The 17,432-nt window shown below is 34.2% G+C and overlaps 1 protein-coding gene across 1 annotated transcript in view; it reads right to left on the bottom strand.

Annotated features, from left to right (window-relative positions):
• Positions 1-17,432, bottom strand: part of Cntn5 (contactin 5) — a 1,239,665-nt gene that overhangs the window by 68,151 nt on the left and 1,154,082 nt on the right. Inside the window, exon 18 of the mRNA XM_047518061.1 lies at positions 3,990-4,148. Coding sequence (XP_047374017.1) covers positions 3,990-4,148 — 159 coding nt within the window. The remainder of the gene's footprint in view (positions 1-3,989; positions 4,149-17,432) is intronic.

The following is a 17,432-nucleotide window of genomic DNA, read 5'->3' as shown; positions in this document are numbered from 1 at the left end:
CCCACTTTTGCCGATGTTGGCTTTGAATTTGCAATCTTCCTGCCTCAGCCTCCCCAGCTGCTGGATTACAGGCATGCACCACAGCACCTGGCAAGATGCTACAAAATTTATGTGCTTATTTTGTTCTCTGTTTATTGTTTGTCCTCACCATGAGAGTTCAGTCTTTACAAAGGCAGAGATGTTAGTGTTCATCACTAGAGTTGGGAAATATTTTTCCCAAGTACCTAACACAGCCACTTCAAAGTTCTCAATAAATTTTCTTTGAATGATTGAACACAGTTCAAATGCCTTGTGATCAAAATTGGCAAAGTATATTTGTTTGAATCTTGAATTTATTATTATAGAAAGAAAATGCCTATAAGAGTATCTTTCCTTCCTAGGATACACATATTTATAACCTCTTGGTCACAACCATAGTTTGTTAAGATGCCCTCTCCAAACTCACATTCTTTCTCCCTCACCTTTAATTCTAAACTCTTAAAGTAAAATAACAAAAAGATTTGTAAATTCCTAATTCATTGTTTCTTGCAATTGATACAAAATAATTGTAAAAACATGAGGGTATTAATATTCACAATGAAATAACAAGTAATGTAAAATAAGTCAAAATTATTTTTCATAAAGTCAGGATTTTGGTTTCAAGTTCAATATTGTGGAGATTAAGGATAATGAATCATTCATACCAAAGTAAATATTTTAGAAAGCTTTTCAGTCATGTTTTTATTGACATATTCTTTCACAAACTGTGGGGACTACTTGGTTTAGAAGAAAACATGTGGTTCAGAGAAAACAATAATCATAGACGGTGGAGGACCTCAGGTTGACTCAAGGAGTTTTACTGAAATGTTCTTCCTAGTAAAAGAATCATATCCAGAAACTTAATAAAATATAAAATAAGCCTGTCCAATCGACAAATTTAATTAGCCAATCTGTGGAAAATATATCCAGAGATAGAAAGATATACAAACATATAAGAATATTTTTAGAACATATCTGAGTTAAGTAAACAAAAACCAATCAATTCTATGATTATAAGTGATTTGATATGCCTAAGCAGACAGAGTAAAAAGAGCTACTCAATAGTATGCTCAATAGTATGAAGAAGGTGAGGTTTCTGAAGTAAGAGCAATTTGTTTGAAAAGAAAAGGGATCTGAAAATCAAATTATTTCTTGTTTTTTTCATTCTTTTTTCAAAATGAAACATGAGTCTCAGTTACTTTTGAGTTTTATTTGTAGAAGACAATATTTATAAGTTAATTTTAAGATATTCTATAGTATCCATGTATAAATTTTTACTTCAATTACCAAAATTGTGGAACTCACTATGCTTACATTCACTTTGGTGTGTAAAGGAATTTTAAGTGCTTTTCAAACATGAGTTTATATATTGCATTAACATATTGTATTATATATTGTGTTATATCACAGGATTTAAACTCTAGGCCTCTTTTTTTTCCTAATAAATATTTCTAGAGTGGAGTTTGTTTTGACTAGAATTGAGTTAGATTGAGAAGTCAAGAAAACAGAAGGTTCAGTGCCCCTTGGAGCTTGCATGGCTTCAAAGGGAGTTCTTTTGCCATCACATGTATGAAAGATGTTCTGGTCAGATTAGTCATGGGGTTAAAACCAGAAAGCACTTAAAGCAGCTTGCTTGGAACTTGAAGACTGTCCTTCCACAGGCTTGCCCTCAGGATGGTGTGCCTGTGCCACAAGCTGCAGCAAACACTGGGTTTTGGAGAAAGGAATTAGCTGAGGAGATGTCTAGCTAGATCCTAGCACTATGCAGAGTGAATGAAATCCATCATTTATAGGGACATATTTCTGAAGTATGTATTTCCTTAAAAACACAGAATAACCATAGGCTTTTAAAAATAAGTACTTGCTGAACAGAATTAAGAAAAAACTGCTTCCAGTATTCCAATTATATTAGATTAAGTTGTAACTTTATAGTAGAAGACTTCTAAAATAAAGAAATAACATTTAGTCATATATATGTGTGTGTTTGTGTGTGTGTGTGTGTGTGTGTGCGCGCGTGTGTGTGTTGTGTGTAGATGGATATATATTCCCTCCCTATCAACTTTATATATCATACTTATATATCCATATATTTATATTCATTTCATACACATAGATGTAAATAGGAAATAGAAATAAGTGAGCCAGGAATGAACATTAAAGGCATGAATCAGAGACTAAGTATAACAAGGAAAATATGGTTATACTAGATAGAATAAAAAGTGTCCTGGATTACTATGATCATGGGGGGAGTAAGGAGACATACATGTTACAATGTGTTCGCAAGGTAAACTTTCTGAGACATAAGGTTGTATGGGTCACATGGCAAGAGTGGGCAAGAACGTGATTTCAGGCAGGAGGATGGGGTGAGTGAGCACATATGCCAGACCTGAAACTGAGTCCATTTCCTAGCTGTGGAGCAGAAGGTCTGAGCTGTCACACTTAGGATAAGATGGGAGTACTAGGAAAAAGGTTATAAGAATTTTTGAGTAAATCTGCTTGCGTGGTTCAAAATCATGTCCTTCCTGTTGCTACCACACCCAGAGATTTCCTCCACTTTCTTGGGTCTGTAGTGGTATCCCACGGTTATTATGCAACCAGGAATAAGACTAATACAATTGTACACATCACCAAACAAACAGTGTGTATGCATAGTACGCTATAATGATAATCACACTGGAATCTAAGTTAGTGCCAGAGTCTAAATATCAAGTCATATCTGAACTGTGTTCTGTATGTAGATAAATATATTTCCTTTCCACACACTGTAAATTTTTATATGTAGTTTTCTGCTCAGATTTCACTTACTTGAGGAACTAAAGTACCACTCCACTGCCCATAATATTTTGGTTGACTTTTATTGTTAGTGAGCTCAACTATTTTACTGAATTTCCCCCCAGTACTGGGAATTGAATCCTGGGACAGTCCACCACTGAGCTATATCCCCAGGCTTTTTTACTTTAAAAAAATTTTGAGACAGTGTCTCACTAGTTTACCCTAGGTTGGTCTTGGACTTGTGATCCTCCTGCCACAGTCTCCCAAGGGGTTATTTACATACCTGCACCATGGCACTGGGCTATTTAACTGAGTTTTATATTTTACTTCTAAACAGGTAAACCAGTTTTAATGTGTGCATTTTCTTTGTCAGTGAAAAAATCACTTCTGAAGATTTAATTTTATGGTCTTACACACTTTTCAAATACCATGTTAAAAATATATCTTACTGTCATGAGTGAGTGTGGGCTTACACATCCCTGCTGGACAGTCCCATTGGGAAGATAGGGGAAAATTAGTTTTAAAATAGAAAACATTACAGATAAATAATTTTTAAAATGATACAACTAGAATGGAAACATCTTAAAAATAGTCATTAAAATACTGTGATTTTTTAAATAATATAATTTATGTTAGATTTTCTTTTCATAAATAGATATGTGAATATAAAGGCAAAGCACAAGGAATAGAGAGAATGGAACACTCCTATATCCTAATTGTCCTGCTGGTTTCTTGAATGTATGAAATAAAATTACAAATAATTTCACAAAACTATACACTAAGAATAATTGCTTTATCAGACAGTTAAAATTCAAATAAGGCCTGAAGCTCAACTGAGAGAATTATCCCAATGTCACTTTCCTGATTTGATAACTGTATTGTGGTTGTGTAAGATTTTATTATTAAGGAAAGATGGGGAGTGGGTTCGCAGAAACTCTGTAGTAGTTTTACAACTTTTATGTGAGTCCAAAATGATTTCAACAAACAAACATGATGTGCTCCCTGTTTAGAAACTAAGAAAAGAAGAAAGGAAGGTAGCTTGCTCTTTTCAATTCATAAAATAAAGCAAACAGTGGTCAATAGTGTAATAAATAATAACAAGCTTTCAGAATCTATGAAAGATCCTAGTGAGTTTGTAAGCAGATACCAGTCACGAGATAGGGAGCTCTGGTTGTGTCTAATGTCACCTTGGGACTCACCTGTTTTTACGGTTTGCCAGCCCAAGGAGAAGGGGCTGCGAGCCTGCAGGTTGTAGGAGGAGATTGGGCTGTGGTTGTCAGCTGCTGGACTCCAGGAGAGTGTGGCTGTGCTGTCGGTGATTTCCTCCACAATTACTATCCCAGGTGGACCTGGGGGACCTGTTGGCAAAGGGCAAAGCTAAGTACAGATCATTATGAGGAGCCAGGAGAAATTATATTTCCAGTGTAGATCTCATAAAATCACATAATCATCTTAATGAAATATGTATTTAGTAATGAAAATTGACGGCAAAAGTTATGGGATGCAAGTTGGTTTCTAGGATTTCTGTGGGGAATTTAATTATAGACTGGATATTTTTCTGATGTTTTGTGCCTGGAGGCAACCACCAATTAGCATTATGTTTTATAGGAAAAGAAAAAACAATTAGAAGCAGATGCAGGTTATGAATGTCAATATCAACTATAGCTGTTGAAATCTATCATGGCTTACAGAGGCTACAACAGAGAGTGATAGTCAAATGCTTCCAGGAACAAAAGCAATCCCATTCATACTAAAAGTTCTAGGTGGATGGGGCTAATTTTCATGTTGAAAAAACCTACAATGTATAAGAAATGTGATGTGTTCTGTTAAGTAGCATAGACTGTAACAAAAGAGAATAAAGAGTTCTGAAAAAATTATAGTATTGATGAGGCAAGGACATATACCAGAAGTGAGACATATGTAAAGTTTTGAGGGAAATTTAGAGACTGAAATTAGATTCTTTTTATTTATTTTTCTGTAGGGTAGAGTAACCCTTTTGATCTTGAAAGAATGGCATAGAATAGTGATGAACCATCTATGTGAACATGAACTTCATCTTTAATAAGCAACCGTGATCTGTTTTGAGAAGAAATGTGCCATTGTATTATTGTCTCTAAAATAGCAATTGTAATAGTATTTTTTAAAAGCAATGTCAGTTTTCTCATTGACATTTTTTTCTGTTTAATGTAGACAATTCAAGTTGCAAGAATGTTTTTTTCCAATGAAAAAAAAATCTACCTTGAAGTAATTTAAGTTATTATATTCTGAATTTGTACACGTGTAACAAGTTGCTCTCTGGATTTGGTGATTGGGAAGACAGAGAGGTAAGGACTTTACTAGACTACAAGGAGAGAAGAAATGATTTGGTGCTGAAAAGAATGAGCAGTTAGTGGAGACCTCTGAGACTGTCAACAAGAAAGAAACAGCAAGATGGAAAAAGTTTACAAACCTCACTGGGGCAAATGACATTTTCAGTATATGAGAGATGAGGATTTTTACCCAGGTTGAGAAAAACCAGCAGCAGACCACAGAAACTAAAGATTTGGTATATGTGAACTATTCCATCAGGAAGGTGACAAAAAGTTGGGATTGTGGGCAGCACAGTAGAGGCTAACCTTGAGAGGAAGTAGCAGTTTTTCTTCCAAGAGAGATGAAGGAAGAAATAGAGAAGCCATTTAATACAGAAAGTCTTTGAGATTTCAAAGATAAGAGGGCTCATTTTGAAAGGTCCTCATTTTTTTTTTAAACTAAAGGAGAAAGCAAGACTGTCTCCAGAACTGAGAGTGATGGGGTAAAAATGAAATGATGCTAGAGAATAAAAGGGAAGGGTTTGGTGAGGGACATGGTCAAAGTGAGAGGGTACAAATAAGAGGGAACAAGAAGATTTGGGAATAATGATGGAGTTCAAGTTCGCTTGGAGTACATCATTTTGTTTGTTTTTTTTTTTTTTTTTTTTTTTTTGGTGCTGGGGATCGAACTCAGGGCCTTGTGCTTACAAAGCAAGCACTCTACCGACTGAGCTATCTCCCCAGCCCCGGAGTACATTATTTTGAAGGGAAATGAGCAATTTGGCAAGGTTTGAAAAGTCAGGACCAGGAGTAGAAGAGAAGTTAAGGTTTAGGAGTTTGGCAGCGTTACTCTTTATCATTAAAGATACTAAAGACATGGGTGACTGGATTCAAGGTGGAGTAGGGGATCAGGTGAAGTCAGAAAGGTGCTGACAGACAAAAAGGAGTCAGGAGACTGGATTATTATCATAAGGAAATGTAAAAGTAGGATCATGTCTATGGAGTAAAATTGTCAGAATTCGTTATTTTTTTAGAGGTAAGGTAGTTTTGAGTGACAATTTGGTTTGCAGGAGTGAAGTAAAGAAAATGACTATTAGATTGACAAGGTCTAGGCCCTATGAAAAGTGTGTCTAATGTATCAGCAGTATCAGGGTTGAAGCCATTAAAATATTGGCTAAAGATGTGGTGAGGAAAATAAATGTGATGTAGTTGCTGAAGAAAGTGTAACAAGTTGTTAGACTGTGGTGACAGGAATTATTATCTGTAATAATAATAATATAGTTGTGAGAAGAATATTAGTTATAATAATACTAATAACTGCCATATTCACTCACTCTCTTACACTATATTAAGGGGCTATACTAAATGTTTTTCAAACATTAACTTATTCATTTATTTATGTTATGTTGAGGTAGGCATCATCATTCCTATTTCCTAGAGTGAATGATGGATTTTGAAGAATTTATTTAGTTAATAAATGATAAATTATTTAGTAAATACCCTTATTGTATATTAGGTTTGTGCTAGGCACTGGGAATTTGAATCCATTATAATGAAACTGCTGGTGAACAGCACAGCTGAGATTTGAATGCAGATCTGATTATAAAATCTGATTTGTAGAAAGAAGAAGGGGGTACAGAGATCCTCCTGTTATTATTAATCTAGGAAGCAGTTCCACTGAAAGAAGGAAGGAAAGAAAAAGTATGTGTTTGTTAAAGGCACATTTAAATTATGTAGAAGACAGACACACCATTTGAAGAACACAATAAGGTCTTGGTGGTACCCTGTGCCTAAGAGGACTGCCCTCACTTCCTTTCCTCCTTGTAGGTGCAACTCTTCCCTTTAACAAGTGGAGCCCATTCTTTCACCATCTTGAATTTGGGTGGTCTGGTGACTCATGGATCCAATACATAATGGTTGATGTGACGCTGTGTGACTTTTGATATGAGGTCATAGGAAGCTTTGCCTTCACCCAGGTCTCCTGGAAGGTTTGTTATAGGAAAAGCAGTCACCAAGTCAAAGTTGGGTTACACTGGAACTTCCATTCTCTAAGGAAGTCCAAGTTAGACATTTGAAGGGGCCTGTAAAGAGAAAGAGAAATCCACCTTGCCTCCAGCTATTCTAGACATCCTAGCCCAGTGAGGGAGGAGGCCTTCAGCTGACAGCAACCTTAGAAGCCATCACTGGCATCTGCATGAGAAACCTCAGGCATGAACTACCTGGCAGTGCCCATCAACTGCCTAAACCGTAAGAGCAAGGAATAGATGGATGTTTTAAGCTACTAACTTCTGGGATGGCAATGGCTAATTGGAATAGGCTTCAAAATGACTTGTTTTGACAGTTTGGTTCACAGAAAGGAACTTGGTGAGGAAGATCCTCAAATGCTGTGAAATAAGACTTGAAGCTTAGGTACTGTTTTTATGAAAGAACAACTGCCAACAAATTTATTTATTAAGCTGTTCTGTAGTGTTCCATTTCATACATTCTAATTATTCATCTATTCAAAGAGAATTTATTAATAACTGCCTATGTGCAAGTCTAATGGGAGACACTGAAGAAAACAACTATTCAAAAATTCACCTTTCTGAGCATTAAAATTCCAAGTATCTTAAGATTGGCCCTCTTAAAAAGTAAAGATATATTTTCAATAATGGGTACTAGTTATTACAAAACTTTGGCTGGAAAAATTTGTTCTTGGAAATTTACAACATAATAAATCTCCAAGTTATTTTGCTCTATATGTCTATTTGCCAAAATATGGTCCTTAGCAAAATAATCAGTGAGGGATAAAAATTTATGTACCCAGGATACTGATTATGGCTGTGCAATTATTTATAATTATGAACCATTCTAAACAACTAATTGTCTAATAATTATATAATGTTTAAATTATAAATTCTTATGATAAACTATTAGGCAGCCATTAAGTTGTCTAGTATTGAAGGCTATTTAATAACATGGGAATGTTCATAATTTAATAAGTGAATAAAGTGGAATGCAGAATTGCATACAAATATAAATATACTAATAGTAATGTGATAAATATGCAACAGAAATACTGGAAAGAAATAAATCATTACTTGGATATGGGGATAGATGTTTTAAACTTTATTCATATTTGTTTGGGTCTTCTAAGTCTGTATAATGATCATATATTCTAAATTATTTAAAAAATTATTTTAGAGAAAGTTTACATATTGTGATGTGTTAAGTGCTCTCCTAAGGATATTCTATTTGACTAAACAAACATTCTAGTCTAGTAGTGTACATCAGTGTTTGCAGTGAGAGGTTGCTAGAGGGAAGTGTTTGCAGAAGGAGAAGATGGAGTTTTGGTCATGTGTTAAAATCCAGTGGCAGAGACCCATCTTTCATAAAAAAATACCAGTCAATTATAATGTGTTGCAAATGTATATTATATCTTGATTATACTTGTTACATTGGTTATAATTATTTTTCTGCAATTTCCACTCAACCTGATACATATTAGGTCCTTAAGAAATATTTGCAAAAGATATATCAGGAAGAGTGAAGGAAGGAGAAGAAGAGTTGTATTTTGAATTTGGAATGTCATATAACTATAAATAAAAAGATCTTTTAAAATATGATATTAAAATATTTTATTAATATTTTAAAATTTGTTAAATCAAAATATATTAGCGTAATGATAATTTTTGTCATAAAGGACAATAGTAATGAAAGAACAGTATATATGAAGAAATCAATGTGATTTAATGTGACTTAATAGTAAGGTTTATTAGAACTTAAAGTATCATAAACCGTGGATAGCTAATTTTTCAAAATCCTTGTAAATATGAAAGGTTTATGAATAGATTACTATGATGATATTCTTTAAAAAATACTGGTGGTGTGATTTATGTCCTAAAAAAATTAGCAATAATTTTAATCATAATAACAGTGAAAAACATCCATGGTTATTACATTAGTCTTGGTTTATCAATGATGTTCTCATAGAGAAAATATTTTTAGACACTATGTACTGAATACTTGTTGCCATTACCTTCCTTGGTATATTTAGGAATGAATTATACTCACATATTAATGGTTAGTATTTTGTTTTTAAGACCTGCTAATAATGGCTCTATTTTTGTCATCTTTTGACTTAAAAAAAATCAGGGAATAAAAGTTTTCTCAAAAGTATTTTGCAACTCATTTATACAAGACATCTTTGAAAGTAGATTGAGAGACACATGTCTCAGTGGTGACAAATGGTGGCAGCAGTAGTATCTACATGTGATACAGATGCCATCCATTTAGCAGAAATCCCATTACACAGTATGCATGATTAAAATGATTCAGTGTCAGATGGGCAATAATCTGGAACTTTTTTTTTTCTCCCTAGGGACAATGCTATTATCTAGGATCAGTAAAATAAATATTTTATTTGAAAATACATAGTTTAGAAAAACAGACATAGTCTGTTCATGTCTTCATGTTGAGTACCGCAGAGCAAATTAAAGTTCCCAAAGCCCTTAGTCAGGGTTCAGCCATCAGATGGCTGGCAGATCTACTCATTCCAGTGACCTAACGTTCAGTTACAGAATTTTCTTCTGTTGAGGAGTGTCTGACTTTTAAAGCTGTGAAATGAATGAGATACATTTTGCCTTTAACATAGTGATTATTATTACTAGTCACCTGAAACAAGGACCTGAGGCTTCATAGACTCATTCATCAGCATGGCAGAGCCTTGGAATTTTTAACTTAAGTCATCTAGTTCAATTATTATTATTTTCAGATAAGGAAGGAGTACCTGATACAAGACACTGTCATTGAATTCAAAGACATCGAAACTATTTTCTGGCCTTTTTGGAGGAAGAGGTGGGCTATAAAGAAATGAAGCAGGGATAGGTTTTAGTCTTGACAACCAGTCACATTGGTCCGTTTATGACAATGTGGTAGCAATCAGCTGCGTACTGGCTTCTTGATATCATTGCGGGTGTTTCCTGGCTACCACTGGTTGTCCACTTAGGAGTTCTTGTGGTGTGAGCATCTGGCCCTTCACCAAGAACACTGAGGAACATCCTGCTAATACTGAGACTGACTCCCCAAGTCAAGATATATTTCTGGCTTTTTCTTGCCGAAGTAAGGTCATGTTCTCTGCCTGATTCTAAGACTTACTGATTCAACAAATTTCCCTATTGTGAAACATGACTTATTACCTTCTAAATGTATTCAGTTTGTTTTCATGTTTATTTGATTTGAGCGATTCTCCTACTGATTTCCTCACCCAGGAATTTTAGAAGAAAAATTAAAGTTGTTAGAATTCAAAACACTTAATGAACCTTTGTTTTAAATCATTTAAAACTGAAGTGAAAATTTGATGCTGAATCTGCTGTATTGTTCTAAATCTGTTCTATTCTTAACCCTGTCAGTACTTCTCCAGGGCAGATGTTTTTTTCTAAACACATGCAGAAATATGCTGTGGAAAGGAAGGGAGCAGCATGCCAGTGAGAATGGAAGCTAAGTCCTTCAGCAGTCCTTCTACATGAAATAAAGAGGAGGCTTAGTGACTGCCTAGAATACAGATAAATAAACTCAACAACTCAGACTACAACCAATATTGTTGTTTTTCATCATGTATTTAACTCATCTCCAGTGAGCCATTCACTATGAGGACTATTTTCCATAGACCCATTTGAAAAGTCTGTATGTAAATATAAGAATTTTTCAATTAAACAGTAGTATTTAATCAACAATGTTACTGACTTTAACAACTGGTTGTTGAGGTTTTTTTTTTTAATTCATTTTTATTGTAAACAAATGGGATACATCTTATTTCTCTGTTTGTACATGAAGTAGAGGCATACCATTTGTGTAATCATTCTGTTATTTTTTTCTCCCCCCCACCCCTCCCTCCCCTCTTATCCCTCTATAGAGTCCCTCCTTCCTCCATTCTTGCCCCCTTCCCACCCACTATATGTGTCATCATCTGCTTATCAGTGAGATCATTGGAAATGACAAGGAGTTATAGTATGCCCTTATTTAGGAAGTGTGGTATTATTGAAAGTATATTTTTATTTAAGAAAACATCTCCTGATATACACTTGACATACAGGGATGGCCAAGTCCAGAATGAACTGAGGCAGAATGAAATCATTTCTTTTTTGTTCTCATTAGACACCTTCTTACCACCATTGTCTCTCATGAAGCCTGGGGTTTTCTTAGATTTGTTTACTATTATAATTAAAGTGACCCTTTCCTAATGTTTTTCTATCCTATCTGACTGCCTAATCTATTGTCTGTGTAACTTGATCCCTCAGCATGAAATTCTGGCCCCACTTCACTTGACCTATTTAACAGCTGTTTAGGCTTCATATTTTTAATTTCTACTCAAACTTCACTTCCTTAGGGGAATCTTTTAGACCACCCTGACATGTAAAGTTATTGTATTTTATGTATTCATTTTATCCAGGTACTTTTCACTCATAGTTGAAATCATAATTGAAATTTTCTTTTTATTTGTATGATGATTTTATTCATGGGGGGTTTCCTCTTTAGCTTGTAGATAGAAGTGGGCTGGAACTGTGTTCACAATTTTTTTTCACTACTGTATTCCTAGTATCTAGTATACTACTTAGAACATTGTGTGTTTCATTACACATTTGTATTAAAGGACCAAATAATTTTTATTAACAGATAAGTAGTATAGCTGTTGACTTAATATTTATACACCTTTTCACTGTGTACCAATCAAAAAATGAAAAACTATCACATATTTACAAAATCTTATATAGCAGTATTCTAAAAGAACACCCTCTCATATATACATCATATATATATATCATATCTATATATCATATATATCTCATTATCTTGCTTTTAATCCTTCTTAAATGCCACTAATTAGATACTAATCTGCCTGTGATACATTTAAAAAAAAAAAAGGAGGAGGAGGAGTCTGTTAGTGTCCTTCAAACTTTAATTTGATGAACAATGAAAATAAAAGTTCTGGGATGTCTGTGAAGAGAATGTGGATTTTCTGAGCTTTACCTAAAAGCTACTGAATTTCAATTTCTATGATTAGAGTTTAAGAATCTGTATTTTGTACAAGATGCCTAGGAGATTTTTATGCATGCTCTATTTCAAGAAAAAATGATCTATAGAATAGAGAGTTAGACAAAGAAGCAGAATAATTTTATTCTAGTCCTGACTCTTTCATGTAAGAGTTTTGGGACCTTGGGCAGATTTCTGAACCTCATTAAGTCTCAAATTCCTTACGTTATATAAAGAGGATGATAATACCAGTCTTATTGTGAGTACTATATAGGGTAACACATATAAAAAGTACTTTGTAAGTAGTAAATGGCTCTACCAGCACTGACTGGGCCTCTCACTACTTGGTAATTTTGACAATATCAATTTCACAAGGCATGTTTCTCTGATGAAAATAAGAACTCATGTACCATATTCAATTTCATCTAAATAAATGTGGAAAGATATGTAACTAATTTGAAAAACAAATGACAAAAATGTACTACCATCAGATTCAATAATTTATTAGGAGGATGGAAATAGGAAAGACGGTAGAATGAATCAGATATAACTTTTCTATGTTCATATATGAATACACAACCAGTGTAACTCCACATCATGTACAACCACAAGAATGGGAAGTTAACTTTTAACTTTCTGTCATCAGTCAATATATTTCCTAATTTTTAAGACAGTTTGAGTTAGGCTTTATATTACTTGCAACTGGGAGCATTCTTGGTTATAAAGAATAGCTCAGATTTCCCTTAGTTTATCAAGGATAAAAACAGTAATAATTCCTCATCTTTGCTAAAACTGGTTGTATTAGCATAAACAACCTGAAAAGTGGAATCTCAAAAATTATCTACTGCAAAGATAAACTTACTGGAATTGAAAAATGACAAATTGATAGGAAAAACCTATGGAACAGTTGACCAACTAGAAGCAATTAGGTAAATACAAAATTCAAAGGAATTACTAAAATGAATTAAATTTACCTATAGGATAATGGAATTATCAGTTTGGGATAGAGAACTCAGACTCCTTAAAGATAAAAGTGTAGGGCTGGGGTTGTGGCTCGGTGGTAGAGTGCTTACCTAACACATATGAGGCACTGGGTTCTGTCCTCAGCATGTATGTATGTAATTATTTTTTAAAAAGAAAAAACAATAAACAATAAACAATCTATTCTTATGATCACAAATATACAAAGTATTAGAAATCAAAGAACTTTAAAGCAAAATTAAAACCATCTCATTTTACAAACCTGATTAAAGATTTTGTGTTTCTCATTGCCCTTTTTATTTAAAAAAATAACAAATGATGAAGGAGAATCTACTGTAGAAGGGCAAAAACAAAATGTCATCTTGATAGCTTTGAGAGATGAAGGCTGAATAGAAGACAGCTGAGACTCAGGTTCTCATGCCATTTCCCAGCACATAACTTGAGAATAAACTTTGCATCTCCGAGGAAAGGCAAGTGCATTAGATATGGAGGCTAGGGGATAGGTTTTTCAGCAAAGATTCCAAAAATACAGTTGCTATGGGCTAATGTTTCAAGATAGAAGAAGGTATTCTCTTTTGGGTGGGAGGGGAAGTGACTAGGCAAACAAATATGCTAAAAGACTGGAAATTTCAAGTCATTTTGAAGAGAGAGACAGCACATGGCTTAAGTTCAATCAGAGTAGCAGGATTTATAAAGATAGAGAAAAGTAGGTGGGAAAGATAGTAGTAGGGCAGTGAGTTTGGGTTTAATGCAGGTAGTGAAGAACCAGGAAATGTTTCTGAACTGGAGGTGGAATAACACACTAGATCTTATAAAGAAAAACTAAGAGTAGAATGAAACAGTACTCTAAAATATCATGCTTGGACAAACTGGTAGAATTGAGAGGGTAACTAGAGTTCTTCTGAAATATTTTTTTTTCAATTTAATGCAATTAATTTTAATTGAAATAAATTCTGATGATACTGAAATTCAGAAATGATAGGATGCTAGTTTGGAGCCAGAAGAGAGTTGAAAAGGTCAAGAACAGTCATCCTGGGCAATGTGATGAGGAATCAACCATGAAGTGATATTGATGAACAGCATTGACAGTGGAAATGAAGTAAAATCAAGTGATATTATAGGGGCTGAGTTAATACTATTCCATGAGATTCTTTATCCCTTAAGTCTGCTCATTATGGGAAACAGGTGATACAGAGGTGATAGAGTTTTAAAAGCAGACATGAGAGACATCAAAGGAGTCAGGAATTTCAGATAGTAATTGAGCTAGGTGAAGCTGGTGAGTATTGGAATAAAAGGAAATCCAGGTAAAATATGGGGAAAGACTTAATGAAGGTGGGGAGGCACCTACAAAAGATTAAAGGAAGTTGTTAGAGGTTTCATGTCTCAAGTGTGAGATTAATGTACACATGGCAAGTTAGACCCAATTTAGGCCCCTTATAGCTATAAATAGGGCAAGGTAGTAAGATTCTGGCCCTTTGTTGGCTGGTATATCAAATAATATTTTAAAAATCCCCTCTTGAACATATAAGTTTAGAGGTACACACAGCCTTTTATTTAGCTCTCCGGTTTTATTTCTTTTTCATATACTCCACATATCCAGAATTGTGTGTGTGGATCATTCTTTGCATTTGCATTTAGTTTTATTTTTTAAGTTCTGATTGGTGCATCGTAATTATACATAATAGAGGGATTCAGTATACCATATTCATACAAGTGCATAACATAATTTGATCAGTCACATTCCCTGGTATCTATTTAAATCAATAGTTCTTGTGAGAATGAGTATGTGTGTATATGCATGTGTGTCATAAAGAACAGAGTGGAAAGTTGAATGGAACTATGAAAAATAATCTAAGGGACTTATAGGGACAGAAGTGCTAAAATTCAAGGGGAATTCCTGAAAACTCCCACCACAGCATTTTTGTCTATTTCATTATATCTGTCTCTATAATTTATTGACATAGGATGTGGCAATATATATAATATTAAATGTCTTTGACTACTGTATATTCAATTATTTGCCATAATCTCTCCATTCTTCTCCATTTATCTCATTGTTAAAATTCAATCTGTTTGTGGAAAAGTATTGCCTATTCATTCACTCATACATTTAATAATTTGTTCAACACTATTGAAGAAACAGTGACTCAGTGCTGGACACTGAGGCTAAGGAGTTTCCCACTCTTATGATTTCTACAATTACAGAGAGGAAAAGGAAGTCAATAAATGAATGAGATCATTTTAGATAGTAATAAATACAATGAACAAAGTAAAATAAAGTTTCAGGTGTGGGGGAAGATGGGCCACATTAGGAAGCTGAGGAATAAATGAGAAGAAAGAGCCATGTAAATATAATGAGAATTTCTGTTTTTGGTAGAGAACACCAAAGGAAAAATTCCTAATTACTAATGAGTAGGCATGTTTGAGGAACAGAAAACTGGTGTGGTTGCAGAATGATTGCATAAGAGGAAGAAGGAAGATGGTAATGTTGGAAATATCAACTGGTGCTGTACAATAGAGGGATTTGAAGGTGAGAGTAAAGAATTTGTATCTTATTCTAAGGGTGACCTGGAAGCCACTGGATAGCATAGGGGAAAGTCAAGGGAATAAAAGTTTGAAAACGAAGGAGGAAAAGTCTGCCAGAAGCTGTCAGAGGCTGTAGGAAGCCTTTGGGAAAAATCTTTTAAAATTGTTAAAGATGTGGGCATTTTTTTCTTTGCCATAGGGCTTTGTAACAAATGTCAACTGTGATGGTTCAGCAAGTCACTTTTGGAAGGTGGTTTTATTATAGTGTTGTTGCTTAGTAGATGTCAGTGTGGTGTCAGTGACAGCAACCCTCTCTGAGGATCCTTTGCTGGTCTCTTGCAATCTTACTTAGAACATGATGATTCTCCTACTAGGGAACAAAAATAAAAATGACACCACCCTTCCCTCATACCAGTCTCATAAAACTAGAACTTAATGACATTTATCCTAAGTTTAATTTTATAGCATGCAGTTGTCACTGGAAGGTTGAACCCTGACTCAGGCTATATGGAGCTATGTGATTGATTGTGAGTTGTAGAATAAAATGACTTGTGTCATTTTTGACTGAAATAATTAATTACCAATGTAAGACTCTCCAGAGCATCATGTTTAAAATGTTTATTAAATAATTTTTCTGGTTTCATTTTTAGAAAAAGACAAACACTTCCTGGTCAATTTCACAAACTTCAGGTAAAAGGTAAATTAACCAACAATTCCAGGAGGTGAAGTAGGCATAAATATTTACTGTAATTTTACATGAGTTGAAGTTGTACACTCTTTATTCCAATATAAAAGTATACTGTCCATCCATCGATGGTGATCTTTCTGAAATGGAAAATAGATATTTGAGTCTATTGTACAAAATGTCAAGAATAATTAAAAATATTCAACTTGTTTATTTAAAACCTCAAGCAGACCACATGTTATGCTGAAATTCATTTATTAAACTAGTATTATATAAATTCTAAGAACAAACGAGTTAAAGAAATCCTGTAGGAAAGTACCATATGAGGTGCTAAAATATGCAAGGTACTATGTTTCTGCACAGCTTTTTATAAATGCAATGTTGGGTTACTGTGTATGGCTCATTATGATTCTGAAATGCAGATTAAGACCAAGAAAATCATGGAAATGAGTAATTTATAGATATCCCTGTGATTTATTTTCACAAACATACTATGACATAAATTTGGGATTATTATTTTCATTGAAAAGTAGGGCAACACATTTATAAGGCCATTTTCCTTAGGACAAGTGTACTCTTGACAATACTATGGACTAGACTCTAAGGGGGGCACTGGCTTTCATGGTTTTTTTTTCCCCCTATAAATTTTTACTTGTTCTTGCTTATTTAGATGTTCTTTCATAATTTTTTTCTGGAAAGCAACGTGAAAGCACATTTTTCATGGCCATAGAAATGAACAAGAGTTGACAAACATGTATCTAGGGTCATTAATTTTGTATTTTAACTAATTAAACAAATCAACAGTCCTCATAGGACCTAAAAATAGAAGAAATATTACCCCCTGAGTACTTAACTTATCTGAAAATGACATAATGGAGAGAGGGCTGTCTTAGGTTTCTTTGGTGACTGCTGGCTTATACTCTCAGGATTTTGGTATGCAACAGTAGGAAGAGCATTTACCATTTTGCAGTGGACCATTAGATCTCAAAAGAGATTAAAAAATGGCTCTGTCATATGGTTACAGTAATCTTGGTAAAATCCTGATGCCACCATCTACCTCATTTGGAGAAATGAAGATATAGATCTTGCAGAAACACTTAAATAGAGAAGTCCTGCAGGCTGGATAATCTGAAACAGATGTTCCCTGTAAT

Source organism: Sciurus carolinensis, chromosome 11, assembly GCF_902686445.1.
Source record: "Sciurus carolinensis chromosome 11, mSciCar1.2, whole genome shotgun sequence".
Taxonomy (NCBI): Eukaryota; Metazoa; Chordata; class Mammalia; order Rodentia; family Sciuridae; genus Sciurus; species Sciurus carolinensis.
The sequence above is the reverse complement of the archived record's forward strand: the minus strand, read 5'-3'. Positions and strand labels throughout refer to the sequence as shown.